Source organism: Rhinopithecus roxellana, chromosome 5 (assembly GCF_007565055.1).
Source record: "Rhinopithecus roxellana isolate Shanxi Qingling chromosome 5, ASM756505v1, whole genome shotgun sequence".
In the NCBI taxonomy this organism is placed as follows: Eukaryota; Metazoa; Chordata; class Mammalia; order Primates; family Cercopithecidae; genus Rhinopithecus; species Rhinopithecus roxellana.
In genome coordinates, this window is record NC_044553.1 from 150177867 (window position 1) to 150205781 (window position 27915).

Consider the following 27915-nt stretch of genomic DNA (forward strand, 5'->3'; position numbering starts at 1 on the left):
CTTAAAAATCAATCCTCTTAAGGTATTGGTTCATTCTCTTAAAGTATCTTCCAAATTGTACTGTATCTTTTTTTACATAGCAGGGCATCAGAATATGCCACCCCAAAATATGCTACTTTGGTTTAAGGATTTTTTTTTTGACCTGAAGGCAATTGAGAATCAATAAATGCAGTCTCTGCCCTCCCTTTATCTGCTTAAAAGCAAGCATAAATTGCCCCTTGTACCAGAAAAAAGAAAAAAAAAAAAAGAGCATTTTATCACTGGAGATAGGGAGCCCTTATCTGCCATTAGTTCCCCTATATATTTTCTAGTCACAACTTCCTTACAGCTAATTGTTCCTTGATTCCTAAATCCACTTCCTTTGTGAAAATGGTACATAATTTCCTGATTTAACCACTTGAGCTTCACTTCTTTTTTGTGAACTGCCATGCACATAAATAATAAAAAAAAATTTTTGTGCCTTTTATCCTGTTAATCTGTTATTTGGGCTGGGCATGGTGGCTCACACCTATAATCTCAGCACTTGGAGAGGCCAAGGCAGGAGGATCACTTGAGCCCAGTAGTTTGAGACCAGCCTGGGCAACATGGTATAACCCTGTCTCTACGAAAAATGCAAAATTAGCCTGGTGGTGCATGCCTGTAGTCCCAGCTACTCAGAAGGCTGAGGTGAGAGGATCGCTTGAGCTTGGGAGGTCAAGGCTGTAGTGAACTATGATCATGCGACTCCAGGCTGGAGACAAAGAGAGACCCTATCTCAAAAAAAAAAAAAAAAATCTGTTATTTGTCGATTTAATTCATAGAGCCCTATTCACTAAGCATAAGAGAACAGAGGAAAATTTTTCCTCCCTAGCAGTACCCTTCTAAGCATAAAGATGCTCCTATTTCAGGAATACAATTTTAGTTAATAATAATTTTTTAAAACTCCAAAGAAGAAAATTAAAATGTAAACTCCAAGAGAGGAGAAACTATGATTTACTTTTTTATTTGTGATTTTAAAAATAGAAAAAACTTTTGCTAAAGTTTCATTAAAACCTTGTAAATGAAGAAGACTGAACACATCACAAATCCTAAAAGTACTTTGTTCCCCGACCCCATCTTTTCTTGGTCTTAGGTAGGAATGTCTGGAGTCTTTTGTGTTTTAAATGTGAGGTGCTGATCTGAAGTTTTGTCAAAGGACGTAACTACTCGGCTGGGGAGGAGGGGAGGCTAAGGACCCTTGGCAATCTAACGCATATACTTTATTTCCAAAAGAGGACATTTGTAGAACGAGTCATATTGTGAAGTGTGAGTTTTAACTGCCAGCTCTTTTCTGTTTAAGGAAAGCTGTAGAAGGAAGTGTTATTTATTATTGTATACTTTTTCCAGGAAGAGGAAAACTAAATACAAACTTTGCCTTTCTGAGAGTTAAGTCTAGTTTTACAGATAATGGTGGAAATTTTTTTTTTTTTTTTAATTTGACAGAGTCTCACTCCACCACCTAGGCTGGAGTGCAGTGACGCAATCTCCACTCACTGCAACCTCTGCCTCCCAGGTTCAAGCAATTCTCGTGCCTCATCCTCCTGAGTAGCTGAGATTACAGCTACTCATGTAATACTCATGTGTACCACCATGTCTGGTTAAATTTTAGTAGTTTTGGTAGAGACAGGGTTTCGCCATGTTGGCTAGGCTGGTCTCGAACTCCTGACCTCAAGTGATCCGACCGCCTCGGCCTCCCAAAGTGCTGAAATTACAGGTATGAGCCTCCATTCAGCCTAACAGTGGAACATTTTAAGTGGGAATAATTATAGATGTCCAGCATGCTATCACATGACCAGATTCTTGCAAAAAATGACTAATGCAGAAATAATAAAATAAACACTTTATGCTGGTTAATATTTACAGACTAAAATTAAGTTACAGGCTACTCTCTGTGACAAACTATCCCAGGGCTTCCAGAAGCTGACGCAGACCATTGTGAAAAGTTTAGCTTTTATTCTAATGGCAAAGGGAATCCACAGGAGTGTTGGAAGCAGGGAAGTGATGTGATCTGGTTTATACTTGAGAACATCATTCTGGTAGGTGTATGGAGGCTGGTTTGGAAATAGAGAGATCATTCAAAAGGCTGTTAATTAGTCTAATTAAAAAATGTTGACCTGACCTAAGATTTTAGCAGAGGAGTGAGGTGGTCACATTGGGGATGGACCCTGGAGACAGCACAGTCGGAGAATGTTGTGAGGGTAAGAGCAGTCAAGAATGTGTCCTAGATTTCAATTCTGACCAATTTAATACTAATTGGGATGAGAAATACTGGAGAGAAACAGATTTTTCGAGGGAGATGAATCAAGAGTTCTGGATTAGACTTGTTGTATTTGAGATGCTCATTAGCCATCAAGAAGAAATGCAGGCCGGGCACGGTGGCTCAAGCTGTAATCCCAGCACTTTGGGAGTCCGAGACGGGTGGATCACAAGGTCAGGAGATCGAGACCATCCTGGCTAACATGGTGAAACCCCGTCTCTACTAAAAATACAAAAACAAAAACTAGCCGGGCGAGGTGGCGGGCGCCTGTAGTCCCAGCTACTCAGGAGGCTGAGACAGAAGAATGGCATGAACCTGGGAGGCGGAGCTTGCAGTGAGCTGAGATCAGGCCACTGCACTCCAGCCCAGGTGACAGAGCGAGACTCCGTCTCAAAAAAAAAAAAAAAAAAAAGAAGAAGAAGAAGAAGAAGAAATGCATAATAGACAGCTGAAGAGAGGATTAGTTTTGTTTTAAAGGGGTGGTCAGCAGCAGCAATACAGATTTGGGAATCATCAGCCTGAAGATGGCATTACTACCATCAGACTGGCAAGTCTTCAAGAAGGAGAATGTGGTAACTTAAGGAAGGAGAGCCAAAAACAAAGCCCTAGGTTCATCAGCATTTAGGGGTCACAACAAAAAGGAGCCCTCCTAGAAAACTAAAGAGTGACCAATGAGAAAAGATAAAGAACTTGAAAGTATTATCAAAAAAGCTAAAAGAAGAAAGTGTTTTGAGCAGAGACTGGTCGACTGTGTTAAATGCTGCTGGAAAGGAAAGTAGAATGGGCATAAAAGACTGGCTGTTGGAATTGGCAATATGGAAGTTGTGAGTGGCCTTGAGAAGAAATGTTTTAGTAGAGTGATGGAAACCAGAATCTGATTTGTAGTGGAAAGAAAATAAAACGGGAGGTGGAAAAACAGCATCATCTACACTAAATTCTGGCCTTAAATATTTTTTTTGAAGGGGAGATAGAAGTAAAGCGAGATAAATGAAGGTTTTGTTTAATTAAGATGGGGGATATTAGGGTATGTCTCTATCCTAATGGATACAATCCAGTGAGGAGGAAGAGTATGATGATGTTGGAGAGAAAGATGAGAATTGCACAACAGATGCAAGAGCAAGGTTGTTCAGATGACTGCAAGGAATGGGATCCAGAACACAAGGGCTGAGGGGTAGCCTTTGATTCCAGTAGAGACATTTCTTACAGTGCAAGAGGCAGAAAAGGCAAAGCATACAAATGCAGGTATGATGGCACATTTCCAGTTGCAACAATGTGGTTTCTATAATCAATCTTTATTTTCTCTGAAGTATTATATAAATGAACAGCCAAGAGTAAGAGGGGAAGAGTATTTGAGGAGTGGAAAGAAGTGTGATAAATTTATTTTGCAGAGTGGGAAAATAAATATACGAGGGAAGAGTGATAGGATTATAGACAGTAGGCTTTATAGGCAGTGCTGAGTGCCCACTTAAGATTCATGATCATGAATTTAGAGTGAGACTGGTCAGTAAAATGTCAAAATGAGACTAGCGTGCAATTTTTCCCCAGCAATATTCTGCTCTTCCAGGACAGGAGCAGAGGTGGTTTTAGAGTTGGGGTTGGGCAGGCAAGGAAGAAAAAGAAGGGCAAGGGAGTTACAAAAGTATTTAAAAAGATGGACTCTGAGAATTATGGTGAGAACAGAGGAAAATAAGGATGTTGGGTAGTGAAAAAAAGTGGTAGTGACAATGGATTAAGATCTCAATAAGATCAAAGAAATGTTGAAGTGTGAGTACTAGAACAGACTGAAAGAATAAGAGGCAGTGGACAGAGTGTAACATGCAGGTATTACGGATTTCAGGGACAATGACATTAGAGATGACAAGGTGAGGAGCATAATCATTTAAATCTTTACTCCATCTTGAGTTAACTTCTGTATATGGAGAAAGGCAAGAATCCAGTTTCATTTTTCTTTTGCATATGGCTAGCCAGCCAACCCAGCACCATTTATTGAATGGGGTCTTTTCCCCAATGCTTATTTTTGTTAACTTTGTTGAAGATCAGATGGTAGTAGGGGTGTGGCTTTATTTCTGGATCCTCTATTCTGTTCCATTGGTCTGTGTCTGGTTTTGTACCAGTACTATGCTGTTTTGGTTACTGCAGCCTTGCAGTATAGTTTGAAGTTGGGTAATGTGATACCTCAGGCTTTGTTCTTTTTGCTTAGGATTGCTGTGGTTATTTGGGCTCTTTTTTGTTCCATATGAATTTTAGAATAGTTTTTTCTAATTCTGTGAAAAATAACATTGGTAGCTTGATAGGAATAGCGTTGAATCTGTAGACTGACTGCTTGGGCAGTATGGCCATTTTGATGATAATGATTCTTCCAATCCATGAGCATGAACTGTTTTTCCATTTGTTTGTATCATCTATGTTTTATTTCAGTAGTGTTTTGTACTCCTCCTTGTAGAGATATTTCACCTCCTTGGTTAGATGTATTCCTAGGGAGGTGTGTGTGGGGGGGTGGGGTATTGGGGTATTGTAAATGGGATTGTGCTCTTGATTTGGCTCTCAGCTTGAATGTTATTGGTGTATAGGAATGCTACTGATTTTTCTATGTTGCTTTTTGTATCTTGAAACTTTACTGAAATTGTTTACCAGTTCTAGGAGCTTTTTGGTAGTCTTTAGGGGTTTCCAGGTATAAAATCATACTGTCAGCAAAGAGAGAGAGTTTGACTTCTTCTATTGGATGCCTTCTTCTCCTATTTGGATGCATTTTATTTCTTCCTGTTGCCTGATTGCTCTGGCTAGGACTTCCAGTACTGTGTTGAATAGAAGAGGTGAGAGTGAGCATCCTTGTCTTGTTCTGGTTCTCAAGGGGAATGCTTCCAGCTTTGGCCCATTCAGTATAATGTTGTCTGTGTGTTTGTCATAGATGTCTCCTATTATTTTGAGGTCTGTTCCTTCAATGTCTTGTTGGTTGAGAGTTTTTAACATGAAAGGATGTTAGGTTTTATCAAAGGTTTTCTCCACATCTATTGAGATCATTATATAGCTTTTGTTTTTAGTTCTACTTATATGGTAAATCACATTTTTGTGTTATTTTAAAAATGTCAATAGCTTTTGGGTACAAGTAGTTTTTTGTTACATGGATGAATTATGTAGCTGTGAATTCTGAGATTTTAGTTCAACCATCACCCGGGTAGTGTACATTGTACCTAATGTGTGGTTTTTTATCCCTACCTCCCTCCCAACCTCCCCATTCTGGGTCTCCAAAGTCCATTATATCACTCTATATGCCTTTGCTTGCTCATAGCTTAGCTCCCACTTAGAAGTGAGAACATACGGTTTTTGGTTTTCCACTCCTGTGTTACTTCACTTAGAATAATGGCCTCCAGCCCCATCTAAGTTGCTGCAAAAGACATTGTTTCATTCCCTTTTATGGCTTAGTAGTATTCTATGGTGTATGTATACCACACTTTCTTTATCTATTCATTAGTTGATGGGCACTTTGGTTTGTTCCACATCTTTGCAATTGTGAATTGTGCTGCTATAAACATATGTGTGCAAGTGTCTTTTTCACATAATGACTTTTCCTTTGGGTAGCTACCCAGTGGTGGGATTGCTGGATCAAATGGTAGATCTACCTGTAGTTCTTTAAGGAATCTCCACACTGTTTTTCATAGAAGTTGTACTAATTACATTCCCACCAGCAGTGTATGAGCATTCCCTTTCCCCCACATCCATACTGCCCAAAACAATCTATAGATTCAATGCAATTCCCATCAAAATACCAACACCATTTTTCACAGAATTAGAAAAAAAATCCTAAAATTCATATGAAACCAAAAAAGAGCGCACATAGCTAAAGTATTCCTAAGCAAAAAGAATAACATTTCTTGATTTGCATATGTTGAACCAATTTTGCATCCCAGGAATGAAGCCTACTTGATCGTGATGAATTAATTTTTTTTTTTTTTTTTTAGATGGAGTTTTGCTCTTGTCACCCACGCTGGAGTGCAATGGCGCGGTCTCAGCTCACTGCACCCTCCGCCTCCCGGGTTCAAGAGATTCTCCTGCCTCAGCCTCCCAAGTAGTTGGGATTGCAGGCACCTGCTACCACACCCTACTAATTTTTATATTTTAGTAGAGATGGGATTTCACCGTGTTGACAGGCTGGTCTCGAACTCCTGACCTCAGGTGATTTGCCCATCTCAGCCTCCCCGAAGTGCTGGGATTACAGGTGTGAGTCACTGTGCCCAGCCTTGAATTAACTTTTTATTTTTATTTTTTAAATTTTATTTATTTATTTATTTTAATAATATTTATTTATTTATTTTATTATACTTTAAGTCCTGGTATACATGTGCAGAATGTGCAGGTTTGTTACATAGGTGTATATGTGCCATGGTGGTTTGCTGCACCCATCAACCCATCATCTACATTAGATATTTCTCCTAAGGCTATCCCTGCTCTTGCCCTCCATCCCCCGACAGGCCCTGATATGTGATGTTCCCCCCACTATGCCCATAGGTTCTCATTGTTCAACTCCCACTTATGAGTGAGAACCTGTGGTGTTTGGTTTCCTGTTCCTGTGTTAGTCTGCTGAGATTGATGGTTTCCAGCTTCATCCATGTTCCTGCAAAAGACATAAACTCACTCTTTTTTTACGGCTGCATAGTAATATGCTGCTGGATTCTATTTGCTACTATTTTGTCAAGAACTTTTCTGTCTATGTTCATCAAAATATTGGCTTCTAGTTTTCTTTTTTTGTTGTGTCTTTGCCAGGTTTTGGTATCAGGGTGATGTACTTCCCCTCAAATCTAAAATAAAAGTTAAAATTATTAAATAAAAATTTTTAAGAAGAATAGTACCATAGGAGTAAGATAGGGGAAAGATCATTGTAGGAAAAGAAGCCTTGAAGCTGGGTACTGTGTGGATCATCCATATGGATGGTGAAGTTACTAAAAACAGTGATGAAAGTCAAGTGGAGAGGAAGGCAGGGACCCAGAGGTTAAACTTGTAAATGAATGACTGTGAGTGGTGAGGAGGTCACCAAATGCTGGCAACCAAGAAGAGTTAGAGGGAGGTAAAGCCTGAGTTCAAAAAAGTTCCATGTTTCAAACAAGATGACAGGAGTAATGATTAAGCAGTAATCCTAAAGAGCAAAGACAACAACCCCCACCCTGGGTTTTGAGATATGTGATACGTGGGAGGGCTGAGGGGAAAGAATGTCATCTGCGGATGACCAGGCACTCTTTATGGAAAGAAAGTTAAGGGACCATTCAGAGAAAAAGTGAGTGATATGGGGGAGTTTGTTAATGACAGGCCACAAATTCTAATGAAAGGATTTGGCCTCACAAACAAGGCCTCACAAAGGAATTGCTAGTTGGGTGTGGTGGTGTGCACCTGTAATCCCAGCTATGTGGGAGGCTGAGGTGGGAGGATTGCTTGAGCCTAGGAGGTTGAGGCTGTAGTGATCCATGATTGTGCCTCTGCATTCCAGCCTGGGCAACAGAGAGAGACCCTGTCTCAAAAAAAAAAAAAAAGAAAAAAAGAAAAAAGAAAAAAATGAATTGCTGGTTTAGGCAGTCACAGCTTGATACTGTGAGAACTTCCTTTTTTGCTTCAGCACAGTGATGACCAGTTGGGGAAAAGGTGGTTTCACCTAAAGAACCTGTTGCTGAAGTTGTTTGTTTTCTTTCTTTTTTTTTTTTTCTTTTTTTAATTGAAATTTTTTATTGATATAATATAGATTCATGTGCAGTTATAAGAAATGATATAGAAAGGTCCTTTGCACACATTGCCTAATATCTCCAAGTATTAAAATTTTATAAAATTAATGTATAATATCATAACCAGAGGTTGAGGTGGCCTCATGAGTGTGATCCCAAGGAATTAAGACTGCTGCTTCTCTCCCACGACTTTCATTTGTAAGGCAGAATCAAGCAGGTTGAGAATGATCCCTCTCCTGTGGCTCACGGAAGTAAGGTAGGTATTGGTGTTTGGATAAAGACGAGGAGGAGGAGGTCCTGGGTAGGACCTCCTATTCACAGAACAAGATAAGAAAAGGAGCCAAGTTTCTATCTGGATTGACATAGTGTAGCATATGACAGCAGAGAGTGGAAAAAGACACATTTATTAGGTTGGTGCAAAAGTAATAGCGGCTTTTGCCATTAAAAGTAATTGCAAAAACCTCAATTACTTTTGCACCAACCTAGTAAAACTGAAGGAATTCAGCAGAAGCAGACTGTAAGCCATTAGGAAGTCAAAGAGATTTGGGCAAGATTATTTGTCTATCCCTATGCTGATGCATACTGTTTTAATCTGTTGCTTTATAATAAGTCATGCTAGGATAAATTTTTGTTCTTTTTATTTTCTCTAAAATTATGTTTGCTATTCATGGTGTATCATTCTCCCATATGAATTTTGTGTTTGGCTTGCCAATTTCTACACCCTCCCACACACGCACACGCACACACACACACACACCAAAAACATTGTTATAATTTTTCTTGGAATCATATTGAATTGATTGATAAATTGGTAATAAATTTTATTTGTAATAAATTTATTTATAAAATAAATCTTTATAATACCAGAAGTTCCTGCTTATAAACATGAAATCTCTTATTTATTTTGGTCTTTTTTATTGACCTTCATTAGTTTTACAGTTTCTACACAATAGGCCTTGCAACTCCTTTTTTTATTCCTGGGTACTTTTTGGGATTTCTTACCTTAATAGGATTTTTTAAATTGTAATCTTTAATTAGTCCTTGGTGGAGTGATTTTTATACATTGTTATTCTATCTCACAACCTTCCAGCATGCCCATATTTGTTCTGAGTTTTTCTATAGATCTTTTTGGATTTTTATATAGGTATACACATTATCTATAAGTAATAACATTTTGTTTCTTATTCTTTAATTTTTATATGTATTTATTTTTCTTTATATTCACTGAATTTGGGGTCTAGGAGGTCATCAATTAGCTAGGAACAATAATTAGAATAATACTATTAGTAGTTGAAATGTGTAATGACATTGTAATATTGTGATATAATGAGAAATATATATTTGGTTTTCCCTGGCTCCTGATAGAGAACTCCTAAAACCCCCACAATTTCCTGCATGATGGAGTGCTAGGAACATCCTTTGTTCAAACATTTGGTCTCCGGCCCCAGTTCCTGATACAGAACCCCTAAACTCTTTGGAATTTCCTGGGTGATGTGATTGTCTTTTGTTCTAATGAAGCAACTCTTGACAGACCCCCAGATAGCTTTAAGATGTGGGGTGGTTGCCAGAAAAAGCAAGCCATGATTAGAAGCTTAGAGCCTTCAGCCCCTCAGTTCATCTCCCAGGAAGTGGGGAGGGGCTGGAGATTGAATAAATAATTGATCATGCCTATGTGATAAAGCCTCCATAAAAATCCTTACAGTGCAGGTTTTGGAATGCTAAAACACTTGTACATACCAGGGGTGTGGCGTGTCACAACTCCACGGGGACTGAAGCTCCTTTACTTGGGAATCTTTCGGACCTTGCCCAACTGTTTACTGTATCCTTTGTTTTGTCCTTTATAATAAACTGGCAAACCTAAATAAATGTTCCCCTGAGTTCTATGGGTTGTGCTAGCAAATTATTGAACTCAAGGAAGGGGTTGTGGGACCTCCCCAAATTATAATTAGTTGATTGGAACTACAACCTAGGACTTGTGACTGGCATTTGAATTGGGGGACAGTCTTGGGGAACTGAGTCCTTAATCTGTTGTTGGTTGGGGAGAAGGGTCTGTGCTAACTCCAGATAGCTAGTGCTAGAATTGAATTAAACCATAGGGCACCTACTCGGTCATCCACAGAGAACTGGAGAATCACTTGGTGTGGAAAATCCATACATTTGGTAGTAGAGTGTTATGAAATGAATATATAGAGAAACAGCTGTTTCTTTCCCTATATAGGTGCTCTCAGATATTACAGTAGTAATGAAAAAAATGCAAGCATAAACAAAGTAATGTAGTATTTCAGGAACAACAATACCTATTTATCCATGGCAGGAATAGCAGATAATCTCTGGGAGAAAGTAACATATTAATGGAGGGCATGGGATAAAGGAAATTAGGAGACACACTAAAGTCACAATTAACATGACAAAAAGTCACAGCAAGAAAACATACTTAGTATATCACACTTGCAAGCAGACAACACACAGCATTGAAGAATAAATTTTTAGATATTTTTAGGAAACAATTTTCCTTCCCTATGTCTATGCATTTATTTCTGCTGCCAGTTAAACATTACTGTTATAAAATACAAATGCCAACATCAACATTTAATGTAGCTGTAAACCTACCATCAAGTAGTGTATCCATAACGAAGCCTAGTAATGCCACGTCGTTGGCACAGGGGCATTTTGTCACTTTGAGATCTACCACATGTGGATATACTTTACCCATCTCACTTTCTGGAATCTCAACCCCAGGAGCCCACTGAAGAATCGGTTCTGCAGAAATCAAATTTGGGTGTTTAAATGGTGGGAGCACCCTTGAAAATGGAACATTGCTACTTTCCTTTAAAGGTTTTAAAAGAACTATGTAAAGAAACCATTCTATAGTTCAAAAAATGTGTATTACCTCACTCTGCATTGGTTAAAAATCAGTCAGTGACTATTTTCCAGGATATAAGGAGTAAAGTCTAATTCCCCTTGATGGGGGGCTGGCAAGGTTACATTGCAGCATGTGGAATAGGAGAGATTGTTTTGGCCACATTTGAAAAATACCATTTGCCACAGGATCTGTCCCTAGAAATGAAATTGCTGGATCACAGAATACACATATTTATAACTTCTGAGCCCACTCATTTACTTTTTACTCTCTTCCCAATCCCACTGAAATAGCAGTAGATTCATAAAAATGAGAATAAATCCAGAGTAGCAGGGGAGAACAGGGACAGTTATCATTAGTGGCCAAGAGACTTAGAGGGATTTCTGGAAGATAGTTGAAAAATACTATTTGCCACAGGATCTATCTGTATAAATGGAACTGCGGAATCACAGAATACATTTATAACTTCTGCTTCAAGAGCCCACTCATCTACTTTCTGTTCTCTTCCCAATCTCATTGAAACAACAGTAGGTAGATGAAAATGAGAATAAATCCAGAGTAGCAGTGGTGAACAGGGACAGTTATCATTAGGGGCCAAGAGACTTAGAAGGATTTCTGCAAGATAGAAGTTGGGAATGAGATGCAGAAGAAAAAGCAATCAGAGGTGAGGCATCTCCAATGCAGCACAGGCAGAATAGCAGCACTAGTGGCGAATAAGGTCTTTCACGTGGCAAACCAGGCCTTCCAGAATCTAACATCCTCTTGGTTCCTCAGCTTTACTTCTTGCCAGAACTGCCCTCCTACTAGAGGCTCTAGTTCATGGGGCTTTAAATGTCTGTTTTTCTCACAACCCTATTTTTCAGTCCTCGATGTGAATGTCTTCCTCTTTGGGAAGCCTTCCACGATGCCCTAGAATGAGTGAGGCTCTCCTCCCAGGTGCTCCAATAGGACTCTGCACTCACTGTTTAACTAGAAGAATCAGGTTACACTCTTCCTCACCAGACCAGGGTAGACAATGAGCCTTTTGAGAGAACATCATCAGACAAGGCTTCACAAATTTTAAAACTTAAAATATTACTTTTGGATATGCGAAGGATTGGAGCTAAAGTCGAATTTTCATGCATTAAAAAAAGGGAGGGTATTTTTTCTTTTGGAAAAAAATGAGAAAAAAAAAAAAAAAAAGAGTACAAAAAGTAAGCCAGGGCAATTTGAAAGACTACTGCTATCTGAATTTCAAAAATAGTCAAAGCACTTTTAAGAGCAGAGATAACTAATAACCAGTTATTTAGCTATTTACATTCTCCTCTGTCTCCCCACCTTTCAACAAAATCTGCTACAAACCCAAAGACTTTATGTGATATTTTTTTCACTTTGTGCAAAGCAAGAAGCTAACTTTTCATCAGGTAGACATAGTGCAGCACAGGGACAGCCAAGAAGGGAAAGAGACACAATCTCTAACTACACTAATTCACTAGGAAGTCATTCCAGAATTCACAGAAATGTGGGGCAAAGGGTGTAGTATGTGTTTGCAGACCATTCACACCCAGGTCAGGGAGATTTCAGCCTACCACTGGACATCACTGAGCTGACAATGCCCCCCTACTTATATACAAGCTCCTGAAGTCAGGTAGTATAGCTTAAGCATTTTAAGAACAAAGAAGTGATTAAAAGTTTTGACAGCTACTAAGAAGCCAAAAAGGGGACAGAAAAGTGACCAATATGAGGGTTGCTGGTGACTGTGATTAGCAGCAGTTTGAGAAGCGTGGAGGAGATGGAAATAAATGAGTGGTTTGGGGTGTGGATTGGATATAAAGAAATAGAGACAAGGTTTTACACTCTCTTTTGAGTTCAGTAGTGAATAAAGATTTCTAACTCTAGCTTTAACTCTTGATTCCTATTTCCCAGTGTCTGCTCCTCCTGTCTTCAGCATTTTGGTGAATGATAACATCCTCTACTTGAATGTTTGAGTAAGAAATCCAGGCATCATCCTTGTTACTTCTGTTTTCCCCCACCTTAGTCCACCAAGAAGCCATAGCAGCTCTACTTTCAAAATGTATTCTGAAGGCTCTGCTCACCACCTCCACTGCTAATGCTACTGTCCATCTACTCCAGACCTTCTCAAGGGGACTACTGTAAAAACTGCTACCAATTTCCTTTATTCCATTCTTGCTATCCTTCCTCAAGAGTTATTCTCTACACAGCAGCCAAAATGATCTTTTCATTATAAAAGATAAATCAGAATTTATTACTTCTCTGCTTAAAATATCCCAATGGCTCTAAATCATAATTACAATAAAGTCCACACTTTTTACCAAGATCCCTGCCAGCTTCTCCAAACTCATGATCCACCACTCTGTCATTTACTATGCTTCAGCAACACTAATCTCCTTTCAGTTCTTCAAACAGATCAATCTCATCTCCGCATCTGGCGCTTTCAAAGATCTACCAATTTGTGAAGCTTTTTGCTGCAATTATACCTCAGTACATTCTAAACAAATGTAAGTTAGCATTTTAATACAGTATGTAATATTTTAGGTGCATCTCAATTTGTAAATGATTCAGATTTCAGATCTTTTAAAAATTGATATAACAATTTTACATTGATATTTCAGTACTTAAAAAGTAGCATAGGATATCAAACTATCAGAGTCCCAAAAACAGTATTGCAATTACTATTGGACAATTAGTAACACTGTTTTTTTTTTTTTTTTTTTTAAATTTTGGAAGCTACCTAAAACTACATACTTTTTTGGAATAAGTAAATATAATCAACTTCATATGCCATTGTTTATAATGACCCTCAATATGGCCACAGTAAAATATGTATTTCCTTTTTTTTTTTTTTTTGAGACACAGTCTCACTCTGTTGCCCAGGCTGGAATACACTGGTGCAATCTTGGCTCACTGCAACCTCTGCCTCCTGGGTTCAAGCGATTCTCCTGCCTCAGTCTCCCAAGTAGCTAGGACTACAGGTGTGCATCATCACACCTGGTTAACTTTTGTACTTTTTTTTTTTTTTTAGTAGAGATGGAGTTTCACCATGGTGGCCAGGCCGGTCTCAAACTCCTGGCCTCAAGTGATCTGCCCACCTTGGCCTCCCAAAGTGCTGGGATTACAGGCATGAGCCACCCTGCCCAGCCTGTATTTCCATATTTCTATAGCACTCTTTGCAGATCTCTGTTAATAATTTACCCACATGTATTTAATTATTTGTCCTATCAGATTGTGAGTGTCTCAAGGGTCATGACTCTCTCTCTTTTTTTTCTTTTTTTAATCTCTAGGACCTCAGAATCTGTCATATAGCAGACGTCAAAGTTTGTTGAAACAATATATGAATTCCATTTTACTTCTGTCTGTTGGCATTTACCTCGTATACGATCCAATAGAGTTCCTTCAGTAGCATAAATATTTAGTCCATGATGTAAAGTGATCCTTACCAACCATTCTTCTACAGCTGCAATATCTGTTTGAAAACAAAAGGCAAATAATCAACTATGTTTTCATATGTCGTGTTGGTGAAATTTAAGGATATGTGAACATTACCAACAATGATAGCCTTTCCCTTTCCAACCATTTTGTTGGCATTTATATGTCAAATTTCATGTTTTCCCTATAAACATTTTGCTCATAAAATAATGAAAAAAGAATTATGAAGTGATATTACCATCATAGCAATGAATCTAGATACTAATATTTAGGTCATAATTGTTCTCCTAGAGCTGTAGGGGGTTGATAAAAAGCAAATTATGACTCTTCTTGTGAAGCAGACCATGATTAATTAAAATGCATCATATAAACCCTAAGGTGAACAACAAAAAAAGCTTTTAAGGTATAACTAATAAGCCCATAGTGGATATAAAATGGAATCATAGAAAAGAATGAATATGAATGAAGACAGAAAAAGAGGAGAAAACCAAAACAGGAGATTGAACAAATAGAAACAACATGCAAGGTGGTAGATTTTAATATAACTAGCTGTATCAACAATTACATTAAATGTAAGTGGTCTAAAATATCATCTAAAAGAATAGATTCGACAGATTAGATGTAAAAATCAAAATTAAACTATATGTTATTTATAACAAACTTATTTTAAATGTAAAAGCATAAATAAGTTAAAAGTAAAAGAATGGATAGGGCCTGGGGAAGCCAAGAGCAGTAGCTTTAGCCTGGGAGCTGCTGAAGTGGCTGTACCCATGGGCCAAGGCTGAGGTTGAAACTGAAACAGGGGTTCACTCATGAAGAACACGCCTAGTCCAAATGGTCTGGCTGCATAGACCCCCGTGTCCACCCAGGCATCTAGGCAGGTCTGTGCACTGTCATGACAAGGCTATGGCTACACTGGTGGCTACTAAAGCAGCCAGTGCCCAAGTACATCAATTGCTATCTGTGCCTCTTGCTGTCATCATTCTCCATCAAGAAGTTCCTGGACTTTGGGAGAGATAATGGCTTGAGAGAACATCATATATGATTTTACAAAGGGAGATTCCTGTGCTACCAGCTAACACAGTGAATGAAGCCAATTTTCTGCTGGGTAAGTGGTTTAACAGGCCTTCAATGGGATTGGTTCAAAGTTGGTATATGCAGAACTTTCTTGAAGTTTTAGAATATAAAAATAAGGGCCAGGCACGGTGGCTCATGCCTGTTATCCCAGCACTTTGGGAGGCCAAGGTGGGCAGAGCATGAGGTCAGGAGATTGAGACTATCCTGGCTAGCATGGTGAAACCCCGTCTCTACTAAAAATACAAAAAAAAAAAAAAAAAAAAATTAACCGGGCATGGTGGCGGGTGCCTGTAGTCCCAGCTACTCAGGAGGCTGAGGTGGGAGAATGGCATGAACCCAGGAGGTGGAGCTTGCAATGAGCCGGGTGAGTCACTGCACTCCAGGCTGGGTGACAAAGCGAGATTTCATCTCAAAAAAAAAAAAAAAAAAAAAAAAGAATTTAAAAATAAGAGCCCTGAAGATCTGAAGATCCACAGGTCTTAGATAACTTTCAATAAGTACTGATGAAAGTCAGAAAAAACATGCTTAACAACAGAGCTTCAAAATACTATAGTGGTACATGGAGTGATTGAATACAAGAAAAATTATGTGTTTGAGTCTTTTATTAGTAGTATTGCCAGTATCTTCCAGAATGGTTTTATCCCAACTCCATTTCTTCCCACATGCTTATTAACTAGCACGTAATTCTGTTTGATGGTGACACTATCCCTGCTCATTCTAAACCAGAAGAAATAGTGATCTCACCTGTAATGTGGCTGATGTAGTGAACAATGTATATGAAACAGCCAAGTGGCTGTGTGAATAGTATTAGCTGGTAGCTCCAGAGGTGGAAGTTGAAGAGGTCAGTGCCAAAGCTCCAGACAAACCTATTCAAGTAGTTTATATGCCTATACATCTGTTATACATGCAATTCAAGAACTCAGTGAGAACAACAGTAGCACTCCATGAAGACAGAAAATAGAGATATTTGGCTGTTAAAACCCTTGTTATTTGGGTTAAAAGATTTATTCATTAACATAAGTGACCGAGGTGGTGGTGACTCACTTTGAATATGCATCTTTTTAAAACTATGTGTATTCAAATTCTAATAGACATAGCTATAGCCTATAAGAGTTGTCCCTTTGGCTGGATTCAGTTAAAAGTCACCATTTTTTTCATCTGAGTGCTATATTTTTTAAGGAGATCTAATACTATGTGATGGAATAAATGGGTATTGATGCTGTCACTTATTTAAAGGCTGTTTTAAGTGAATCATTTGAGAGACTTCCAGTTTTTAAGAACTCTACTTGGCACCATTACAAAACTACACCTGAAGCTGATGATTGATATGATCCTAGCAGTAAACCCAGAGATGCTTCAAAATATAAGACTAAACAGGAAAAGGTCAGTACTGATAGAACCTTCTAGTACTCTATGTGAAGAAAGATTGTTTTTTGTAAGTCAATCAGAGAGAACACCTTTCGTCTACCCACTCTTGAGCGTGGCACTATAACTACTCTAGTGGCTGAATGTTTATTTCCTCCATGCCAGTTGGATGTTTTCATGGAGCCTTTCCTGTAGCCACTCTGACTCTTCCATTAAACTAGTAACTTGAATAATTTTTTACCATATCTTGCTGCAGTGTGGTTAGTGACACAAAGAAAGAGCTTCCCTAGAGCTCTAGCATCCTCATACCCTCCACCTCATTATTATAGAGTTAAATGCCTACAGTCTCCACAGGATTCTGAACTTTCTTCCCATTCTGGACATAGCATATACCCACTGTGACCAAATATAATGCTTGTCTCAAACCACTGATTAGGGGCTCAGGGTATGTGAAACTTAAAGACATCAGCTGAGTCCATCTGATAATTCAGTCCCAGGGTCCTTCCTTCCTCATATGCATATCTCCTCCACTCTCTTAGACTTTTGTCTTCCTCCACCTGATTATATTTTCGTCATGAGGTATGGGTACTTTTGTGTTAGATCTTACTCATTGATGCACTCGTTTTATTTTATTTATTTTTTGAGACAGAGTCTCTGTCTCCCAGGCTGGAGTGCAGTGGTGCCATCTCAGCTCACTGCAACCACCACTTCCTGGGTTCAAGTGACCCTCCTGCCTCAGCCTCCCAAGTAGCTGGGATTACAGGCATGTGCCACCACACCCAGCTAATTTTTGTATTTTTAGTAGAGACAGGTTTTCACCATGTTGGCCAGGCTGGTCTCGAACTGCTGACCTCAAGTGATCTGCCGGCCTTGGCCTCCCAAAGTGTTGGGATTATAGGTGTGAGCCACTGCACCCAGTTGGTTTTAAGATTCATTTGTGTACTTCCATTCTGTTGATGAAAGTGTTCCAAAAGTTGTCTTGAAAAAAAGGTGAAAGGATGAAGAAATATGACACTAATCAAAAGAAAGTTGTAGCAGCCATATCAATATCTGACGAAGGAGAGTTCAGACCAATGCAATATCAGGAATAAAGAGGGACAATACATATGATAAAGGCATGACAACCCTTAGTGTAGACATGCTTAACAACAGAGCTTCAAAATACATAAATCAAAAGTTATGTCAAGAGTACATGGGACATTTACTAAATAAGCCATAAAACACATTTTAATAAATTAAATTGCTATCACATGAAATACACCCTCTAAACATAATGGAATAAGCTAGAAAAATCAGTAACAGAAAGACATCTGAAAAATTCCCCAATATTTGAACATTTTACAACACACTTCTAAAAAACCATATATCAAAGAGAAAGTGCTGTGGGGAATTAGAAAATATTTTTAATTGAAAGAAAATGAAAATACAACATCACAATTTATTGGATGCAGATAAAGCAATACTTATAGAGAAATATATAGCAGTAAAATACTTGCATTAGAAAAAAGAAATCTCAAATTAATTACAGTAAGTTCTCACCTAACATCATCAATATGTTCTTGGAAACTAGGACTTTAGGCAAAACAATGTATAATAGAACCAATTTTACCACAGGCAAATTGATATAAACAAGAGTTAAGTTTCTACGGCATATGCCTGGTCACAAAAACATCACCGAACTTCTAAATAAAGATCCCAAATTATTTTAATATTAAACACTAAAATAAATGTGAGCTATGCATAGATTTTAAAAAGATTAGTAAAAACAAGTAAGATAATTATTTACCCAATGTTTGGTGAATCCGTAAGTAATGGTGGTCATAGTGGTGGTGGATTAAATCAAGGAATAAATGTTTGCAAAGGAAAACTGTAAGGAGCATCCTCTACCACATGCAGTTAAAAAAAAATCACAAACATGGCAGGCTAACTGTGGGCTTTTGTATTGCATCATTTACTGTCATGCATTTGTTTGTATGATTATCGTATACTTTATAAATTTTTACTTTATAATAATTTGTAATTATTCATTCATTCATCCATTTTCTAGCCTGCTTATTTCAGTTCAGAATCACGGGAGCCTACTCCAGCAGCTCAGGAACAAGGCAGGAACCAACCCTAGATTGAACGCCATTTCATCACAAGGTGCACTTACACACACACTCAAGCTCAGTCATACGGGGACAATTTAGACACACCAATTAACCCAACATGCACATCTTTGGCTGTGCTAGGAAACTAGAGTACTTAGAGAAAACCTACGCAGACATGGGGAGAACATGAGCACTCCACACAGACAGTGGTCCTGGCCAGGAATTGACTTTCTTTCCTTATCAATATTATAATGAAATGATGTTGAATGAAATGAGGTTATTCAAAGATCTGCTATATATGAAGCAGGCTTTGGAAGATAGTAAAGAGTTTGTAAAGGGTCAGATAGTAAATATTTGGGGCCTTATATGTCGTATGATATCTGTTACACCACTTCAACTATACCACTGTAGCATAAAAGCAGCCACAGAAGACACATAAATAAATGAGCATGATTGTGCTCCAATAAAATTTTATTTACAAAAATAGGCAGTAGGCAGGATCAGGGGTCAGTAGTTTGCTGACCCCTGATCTAAAGATTCCTAACAAACTAGAAAAAAAAAAAAAAAGAAGCAAATTAAATCCAGTGCAAGTAGAACGATAAGATAAAGAATGGCAATTGATGAAATTAGGAACAGAAAAAAAATACACAATTAATGAAATAATGAAATCAAAAGATGTCTCTTTGAAACATAAAAACTGATGAATCTCTGCAAGACTAATAATTTAAAAAATACAAATAACTCATGTTAGAGATAAAATAGGGAACACCACTACAGACACTATAGATATTCTAAGGATAAGAAGGGAATATCACAAACAACTCTGTGTCCATAGATTCAACAACTTAGATGAAATGAACACTTTCTTTGAAAGACACAAACTGCCAAAGCTCACTTAAGGAGAGACAGAAAACTTGAATATTCCTAAATCTATTAAGGGACAATGAATGTGTATTTAAAATCCTTCCACAAAGAAAACTCCAAGTCCAGATATCTTCACTGGTTAATACCACCAAACATTTAATGAAAAGGTGACACCAATTCTACAAAAACTCGTCCAGAATATAGAAAAGCAGGGAACTCATCCAAACTCATTTTGTAATGACAACCTTACTCAAATACCAAAATGAGATAAAAACATTACAAGAAAAGAAAAGAAATCTCCAGACTGATAACCTAGGAAACCTAGTAGCCAAATGAATCCAGGAATATATAAATAAGATAATACATCACGACCAAGTGTTGTTTGTCCTAGGATTCCAAGACTGGTTCAAAATTCAAAAATGAATCAATGTAATTTATCATATCAACAGACAATTATAAGAAAATCCTTATAATCATCTCAATAGATGCAAAAAATCATTTAACAAGATTTGACACCAATAATAAAAACTCAGCAAACTTGTAACGAAGGAAATTTCTTCAACCTGATGAAGGGTGCCTATGTAAAATACAAATGTTTTTTCTCTAAAACTGGAAACAAGGCAAGGATGTCCTCTCTTACTATTCCTTTCATACCGGAATCATACTAGAGGTCCTACCAGTACAATAAGGCAAAAAAAAAAAAAAAAAAAAAAAAACCCAAAAAAACAACAAAAAAAAAAAAAAAAAAAAAGAAAAAGAAACAAAATGAATACATATTGGAAGAGAAGAAATAAAATTATCTCCATTCCTAAATGAGTAATTATCCATGTAGAAAATCCCAAAGAATATATTAAAAGCTATTAGAACCAATAAGTGAATTTAACAAGATTGCATTATACAAGATCAATAAACAGAACTCAATCATTTTTCTACATACGAACAATGAACAATTGGAAATCAACATAGTAAAAAGTACCACTTACAATAACACTGAAACCATAAACTACTTTTCTTTTTTCTGAGACGGAGTCTCTCTCTATCACCTAGGCTGGAGTGCAATGGTGCAATCTCGACTCACTGCAACCTCTGCCTCCTGGGTTCAAGCAATTGTACTGCCTCAGTCTCTTGAGTAGCTGGGATTATAGGTGCCCTCCACTGCGCCAGGCTAATTTTTGTATTTTTAGTAGAAACAGGGTTTCGCCATGTAGGTTAGGCTGGTTTTGAACCCCTGACCTCAGGTGATCTGCCCGCCTCGGCCTCCCAAAGTGCTGGGATTACAGGCCTGAGCCACCGCGCCTTTAGAAAACAAAAAACAAAAAAACAGAAACCACTCAAACTGCATTCTCTCCCTCTTCCTCTACCACAAGAAGGGAAGAATGATCATCAATGGCAAATGGCAGTTGCAGCCAACCAACACCAGGTGCCAGCTTCACGCTTAGGAGAGAATGCTGAACCTTCACCTTGTAGTTTCCAGTGCTCTACACATTCACAGAAGCTTCTCTAGTAACAAAGTAACAGACTATAGAGATGATTCCTGAAAGAATAATTTTGGTATACTTTTTTTTTTTTTTTAAATATGCAAGTTCTCTAAGCTGAAAGCCACAAAACCTGGATGAAATAAATTTTTAAAAAGACATAAACAAATGGAGAGATATAGTGTCTCCATGGCTTGGAAGACTCATTACTATTAAGATATTGACTCTCTGGGCCAGGCAAGGTGGTTCATGCCTGTAATCCTAGCACTTTGGGAGGCCAAGGTGGGTGGATCACCTGAGGTTAGGAGTTCGAGACCAGCCTGGCCAACATGGCGAAACCCCATCTCTACTAAAAATACAAAAAAAATTAGCCAGGCATGGTGGTAGGCGCCTGTAATCCCAGCTACCAGGGAGGCTGAGGCAGGAGAATCGCTTGAACTTGGGAGGTGGAGGTTGTGGTGAGCCAAGATCATGCCACTGCCCTCCAGCCTGGGCAATAAGAGCAAGACTCCATCTCAAAAAAAAAAAAAAAAAAAAATTGACTCTCCCTAAACTGATCTATAGATTCAATGCAATACAAAATTAAAAATCACTGCAGGATTTTTGTAGAAGTAAACAAGTTGATTCTAAAATTTACATAGAAAGGCAAAAGAACTATAATAACCAAAACAATTTTGAAAAAGAAGATCAACATTGAAGGACTAACATTACTTATAAGACCTATTATAAAGCTAAAATAATCAAGACAGTGTGGTATTGGTGAAAGGATACAGTCCAGAAATAGCAATTCAATGGAGATAAAAAGTTTTCACAACAATGGTACTGGAATAATTAGATATCCAAATTCCAAAAAATTAACATTGGCCCATATAACTTACAAAAATTAACTCGAAATAAATCATAGACCTAAATACAAAAGCTAAAAGTGTAAACTTCTAGAAGCAAATGTAGGAGAATATCTTTGTGAACTTAGGTTAGGCAAAGATTTCTTAGCTGTGATGTCAAAAGTACCATCCATAAAATAAAAAGGTGATAAATTAGCCTTTAGCAAAATTGAAAATTCTGATCTTCAAGAGATACTCTTAAGAGATGAAAAGACAAGCCCCAGACGGGGAGAAAATATCTGCAAATCATATCTAGTAACACCCGTATCCAGAATATATAATAAACTTGTAAAACATTTGAACAGATACTAAACCAAATGGCAAATAAGCACAAAAACAAGATGCTCAATGTCCGCTGTTAGAAAAATGCAAATGAAAACCACAATTAGACCGGGCACGGTGGCTCACGCCTGTAATCCCAGCACTTTGGGAGGCCGAGGTTGGTGGATCACCTGAGACCAGCCTGGTCAACATGGCGGAAACCTGTTTCTACTAAAAATACAAAAAATTAGCCGGGCCTAGTGGTGCATATCTATAATCCTGGCTATTCAGGAGGCTGAGGCAGGAGAATCACTTGAATCCAGGAGGCGGAGGCTGCAGTGAGCCGAGATGGCGCCACTGCACTTCAGCCTGGGTGACAGAGCGAGATTTCGTCTCAGAAAACCCCAAACAAACAAACAAACAAAAAAAACACACAATTAAATGCCACTACGCTTTTTTTAGAATGGCTAAAAATTTTAAAACTATGTCTACCCATACATATTTACAAGCATACACACATACACACATATACTACATTCTGGGATGTATGCAGATCACCTGGTGGTCAGAACGCAAAATGATAAAGCCAGTCTGGGAAATCGTTTGACAGTTTTTCTTATAAAGTTAAGGTTACACTTACCATACAACACAGTAATCCTACTACTTGGTATTAGCTAAATGCAACAAAAATGTATGTTCACACAAAAAAATGTATGAGATTGTTTGCAGTACCTTTATTCATAATTGTCAAAAACTGGAAACGCCCAAATGCCCTTCAACAAAATTAACTATTCACACCAAAAAATACTACCCAATGAGAACACTAGAGAAACTATAACATAGACAAATCTCCAATGAATTAGCTAAGTGAAAGAAGCCAGATTCAAAGGCTGTATAGTTTATGATTCCATTTATATGCCCCTGGAATAGACAAAACAACAGGAACAGAGAACAAAACAGTGGTTGCCAGGGCCTGGGAGATGGAGAGGGGTTAATTATGGGTGGAGTGATTTTATTGCCTGAGGCAACTGTGTATGTCTTCACTGCAGTGATTACGCAATTGTAAACATTTATCAAAACCCATAGAACTGGACACCAAAAAGGATATGTTTCATAGAATGCAAATTATACCTTATTTTAAAATGAAAAGAAAAGGAGCAAATCATGTAGTGTAAATCAAGGAGGTGCTGTTTACTTTCAACAACAGTTTGTAGTTCATACTTCAAACTGCTTTCACCACCTAGTTATCTCTAAATTTCTATACAACTCCATGGGCCTCAGTTAAATCATCTGAAAATGAAGATACTAACAGTATCTACCACATAGTTAGGAATAAATGAACTAACGTAGAGCGTTTAGAGCAGTGCTGACATATAATAAGAATTCAATAAATGCTGCCTGCTATTTCTACTGCCACTACAATGACTATTTTACTACCTTTGTTGTTGATGTTGCCTAACCTACTTTTCCAAGATTTTACATACACTCAAATATATTCCCAAGATTTTACATATACTCATAATACTCAAATTCATGCCATAGCAGTAAATAAGGTGATTAAAGAGAAAAAAGTAAATGAATATGATCTCCTTACCTCTGAACATTTTTTCTCTGATTTTTAGCATATTACTATCTACATAAACCAGCCTCTCCTATTACAGTACTAGCACAACGATATTTCTTTTTACTCAGTCCAGGGAGTTGTATCAGGAGAGGAAGAGCTAATTTTGTCTTTTTCTAAAATCCTTAAGTTCTCATATCATCTTTGTTCCTGTCTGGGTGACTTTAGAATCAATGCTTTTCTAAAATTAAAGTTTGTAAATAAAGAGTAGAAGTAAAAATAACATGTGATCTTCACTTCTTCGATGGTCAAATGAATGTCAATATTGTGCTAAGCTTCTGGAATAACACTCTATCATTATATTAATAAGAGTTAGGCTACATCAAAAATAAGAGTACAATTTTCAAGATAAATTCCTTTAAAAATCACACATAGCTCCAATAAGAAAATTAATTTGAAAAAAATTTGAGTAAAGGGTAAAGATAGTGACACAATCTATGCCAGATGTTATGGCACTGGAGCATCTATTGCAGACCTTTACCTTTGACACATTTTTATTTATAGAATCTTTTCCGTCATCTCTAACTTACCCTCACCTTGCCTTGCTTTCATTCTATAGGACACAGTTTGGAATGTCCTTTACTTCAGTACCAGGAGGGGTTGGCCTGTATGTTTCCCCCATCCCACTCTCCCAATCCATATTTGCTTGGTACACAGGTAGATGCTGGATCAACAATGAGTCAACTGCAGATACTGTCCTGGGAATTTGGAATTGGGCTGACCCATAAGAAAGATACATAAAATTCAACTGTAATGAGGCCACTTTAGAAAGCCTGTCTACAAAAAAGAAAAATAAATGTAAATTTATAGAAAATACAGATAAGACAGACAAACAGGGTGAAAGTATTCCCTCAGTTCTTGATGGTTTTCCATTTCTTATTTCTAATTCCTTCTTATAAGATGGCACATTTTTGTCTTTGGGGTCTATGACTAAAATAAATTTCTTCTTTTTCCTTAAGTGGAGTCAAGTTGGTTTTGTTTAATGTACCTATCATATTAAAACAACAAACCTTCCACCATTTTTAACCTCTGGGAATGTGTCTCATGCCTAGAGATCTACTAGGTTAGTTCACTAGATCAATACTCACAGTTCCTGGAATTCGACTTTTCTCCTCTTTTCACCTAGGTATATACAGTAGCATATGATGCTACACTGCCACAAAATACTTAATAGTAGATTCCATAATAAAATAATACATCATATGTACAGCTTATAACATATTAAAATTAATGATTCATCTTCAGTAAAATAAATTAGTACCCATATTAATACTACAATTTCCAAGTTCTAAGAAATGAGTTTATTTTAAATAAAGGATAACATAAACGTTGTATATGTCAAAACAATCTACCTATAATAGGACTGTCAGATAAAATACAGTATCCCAGTTAAATTTAAAATTCAGATAAACCACAGATAATTTTTAGTAAGTATGTCCCAAATATCACATGGGAGATTTACATGAGACAACAAATCATTTTTAAGATAATAAATTCTTTTTGTTCTTTTTATTTGATAAATCCAGACCCGGGGGTAAAAGAATTAACTCAGATCACTCTTACCTGTGTTTTGTGTGATGTTTTCTCTAGGAATATCAACCAACCAGAAAATCCGATCACTGAACTTGAATAAAGAAGACATCAGAAAACAATGTTTTACAACATTAATAACAACATGTCACATTCTACGCTAGCTTTTTAAAAGAGAATTAAACAAAAACATCCAATGCATATACCTTTTACCTAGAAATTTCACTGTTAGGAATTTTTCCTACATTATGCTCACATATGTGTGAAATAAAATGTGTTCAAGAATAATTTTGCATCACTGTAATGGCTGAACATTGGAAATAATGAAAATATTCATCAGTTGTGTATAATATAGCCACGCAGTGGAACTCTATACAGCCAAGCTTCGGTAGCACAAAGTTGAAGTACTTACTGGCATGACATGTCAGAGACAGAGCTTGAAGTTGACAGAGCATTTGGGATATTAAGAGGAAAATTCCAGGAATAAGGAAACTGCAAGAACGGTAATCTCTGAGATTTAAATATAAACTGTGACCAAATTCTTGGGCAATAAACATGCAAAGGACACCCCCAGAAGACCAGTTTGAAAAAACTAGCAGTGCAAGCTAAAAGAATTGAGTAGCAATTTCAGCTGCCAAAATCACAGGTAAGATATTAGAGACCTGTGGTACAATTCATTTTTGAAGAAATAATGGCCGGAAACGTTCCAAATTTGCTAAACTTACAATTCAAGAAGCCCAGGGAACCTTACTTGGGTAAATCCAAAGAGAAAAATCTTAAAAGCATCCAGAGAAAAATAACATATTACATACAGGAGACAATCATAAAATTAACAGCTGATTTCTCATTCAGAAGCAAAGGTGTCTGATGACATTAGAATAAAATTTTCAAAATGCTGAAAGAAAGTGAAGTCAACCAGAAATTTTATATTTGACAAAACTATGCTTCAAAATTTCAGTTGACCGCTAAAAACCTATTAGATCTTACAGACAAGTTTAGCAAGGCTGCAGGATACTAGATCAACATATAAAAATCAATTATTATATTTCTATGTACTTGCAGTGAACAATCTGAAAATAAGATTAAGAAAGCAATTCCCTTTACAACGTAAAAAAGAATAAAATATTAAAAATAAATTTAGCAAAAGAAGTGTAAAACTTATATTCTGAAAACATAAAACATTGTTGAAAGAAATTAAAGATCTAAATAAATGGAGAGACATCCATGTTCATAGATTGGAAGACTTAATATTAGTAAAATGGCAATACTACCCAAATATATGTATGGATTCAGTACAGTCCTTATCAGAATCCCAGATGGCTACTTTATAGAAATTGGCAAGCTTATCCTAAAATTCATATGGTAACTCAGACTAGCACAAATAATCTTGAAAAAGAAGAACAAAGTTAGAAGATTGATGCTTCCTGATTTCAAACTGTAGTACAAAGCAACAATATCAAAACAATATGATACCAGTATAAAGATAGACATGTGGATAATGCAATAAAATAGAGAATCTAGAAATAAACTGTCCCATTTATGGTCAACTTATTTTCAACAAAAGTGCCAAAACAATTCAATAGAAGAAGAATAATAGTCTTTTCTACAAGTCATGCTAGGACAGCTGGATATCCATATGCCAAAGAATGAGTAAGGACCCCTATCTCACATCAAATACAAAAATGAACTCAAAATGGATCCAAGATCTAAATGTAAAAGGTAAATTATCAACCTCCTAGAAGAAAACATGTGGGGTAAAATTTCATAACCTTGAGTCAGGCAATGGTTTTCTACACATGACACCAAAAGCACGAGCAACAAGAGAAAAAATAGATACAGCAGACTTCATTAAGAAAAACTTTTGTGTATCAAAGGACACTATCAAGAAAGTGAAAAGACAATGCATAGAATGAGAGAAAATATTTGCAAATCATATGTCTGATAAGAGACTTGTATCTAGAATTTATACAGAACTTTTACAAATCAAAAAGACAAATACCCCAACTAAAACTCAGCAAATAATTTGAATAGATATTTCCCCAAAGAACATATTCAAGGGCCTACTAAGTACACAAAAAGATACTCAACATCATTAGTCATTAGGGAAATTAAAATCAAAATTATAATGAGATAGCACTTTATACCTACTAGGATGGTTATTTTTAAAAAGACAAATAAAAACTAGCATTGGTGAGGATGTGGAGAAATGGGAACCCTAACCCAGGTGTGGTGGTATTGCACTTGTAGTCCTGGCTACTCAGAAGGTTTAGGCAGAATTTCTGGGCACTTTAGCCCAGGAAATCCAGCCTGGGCAATACAGCAAGACCCTGTCTCTAAACAAAAAGAAAGAAAGAAAAGAAATTGGAATTCTAACAAGCTGCTGGTGAGAATGTAAAACAGTACAACCACTTTAGAAAACAGTCTGGCATTTCCTCAAAAGGTCAAACATGGAGTTATCATATGATCCAATAATTCCATC

At 37.2% G+C, this 27915-nt stretch overlaps 1 protein-coding gene and 1 non-coding gene across 2 annotated transcripts in view; both read right to left on the reverse strand.

The window, feature by feature from the left end:
- CATSPERB (cation channel sperm associated auxiliary subunit beta) overlaps nucleotides 1-27915 on the reverse strand; it is a 151576-nt gene that overhangs the window by 111056 nt on the left and 12605 nt on the right. Inside the window, exons 5-7 of the mRNA XM_010358596.2 lie at nucleotides 25470-25530; nucleotides 14211-14306; nucleotides 10594-10743 (exon numbers count right to left, since the gene is read on the reverse strand). Coding sequence (XP_010356898.2) covers nucleotides 10594-10743; nucleotides 14211-14306; nucleotides 25470-25530 — 307 coding nt within the window. The remainder of the gene's footprint in view (nucleotides 1-10593; nucleotides 10744-14210; nucleotides 14307-25469; nucleotides 25531-27915) is intronic.
- On the reverse strand, nucleotides 20992-21215 carry LOC115898086. Its single transcript, XR_004057838.1, has one exon. It is a non-coding gene; the product is annotated as a small nucleolar RNA U3 (small nucleolar RNA).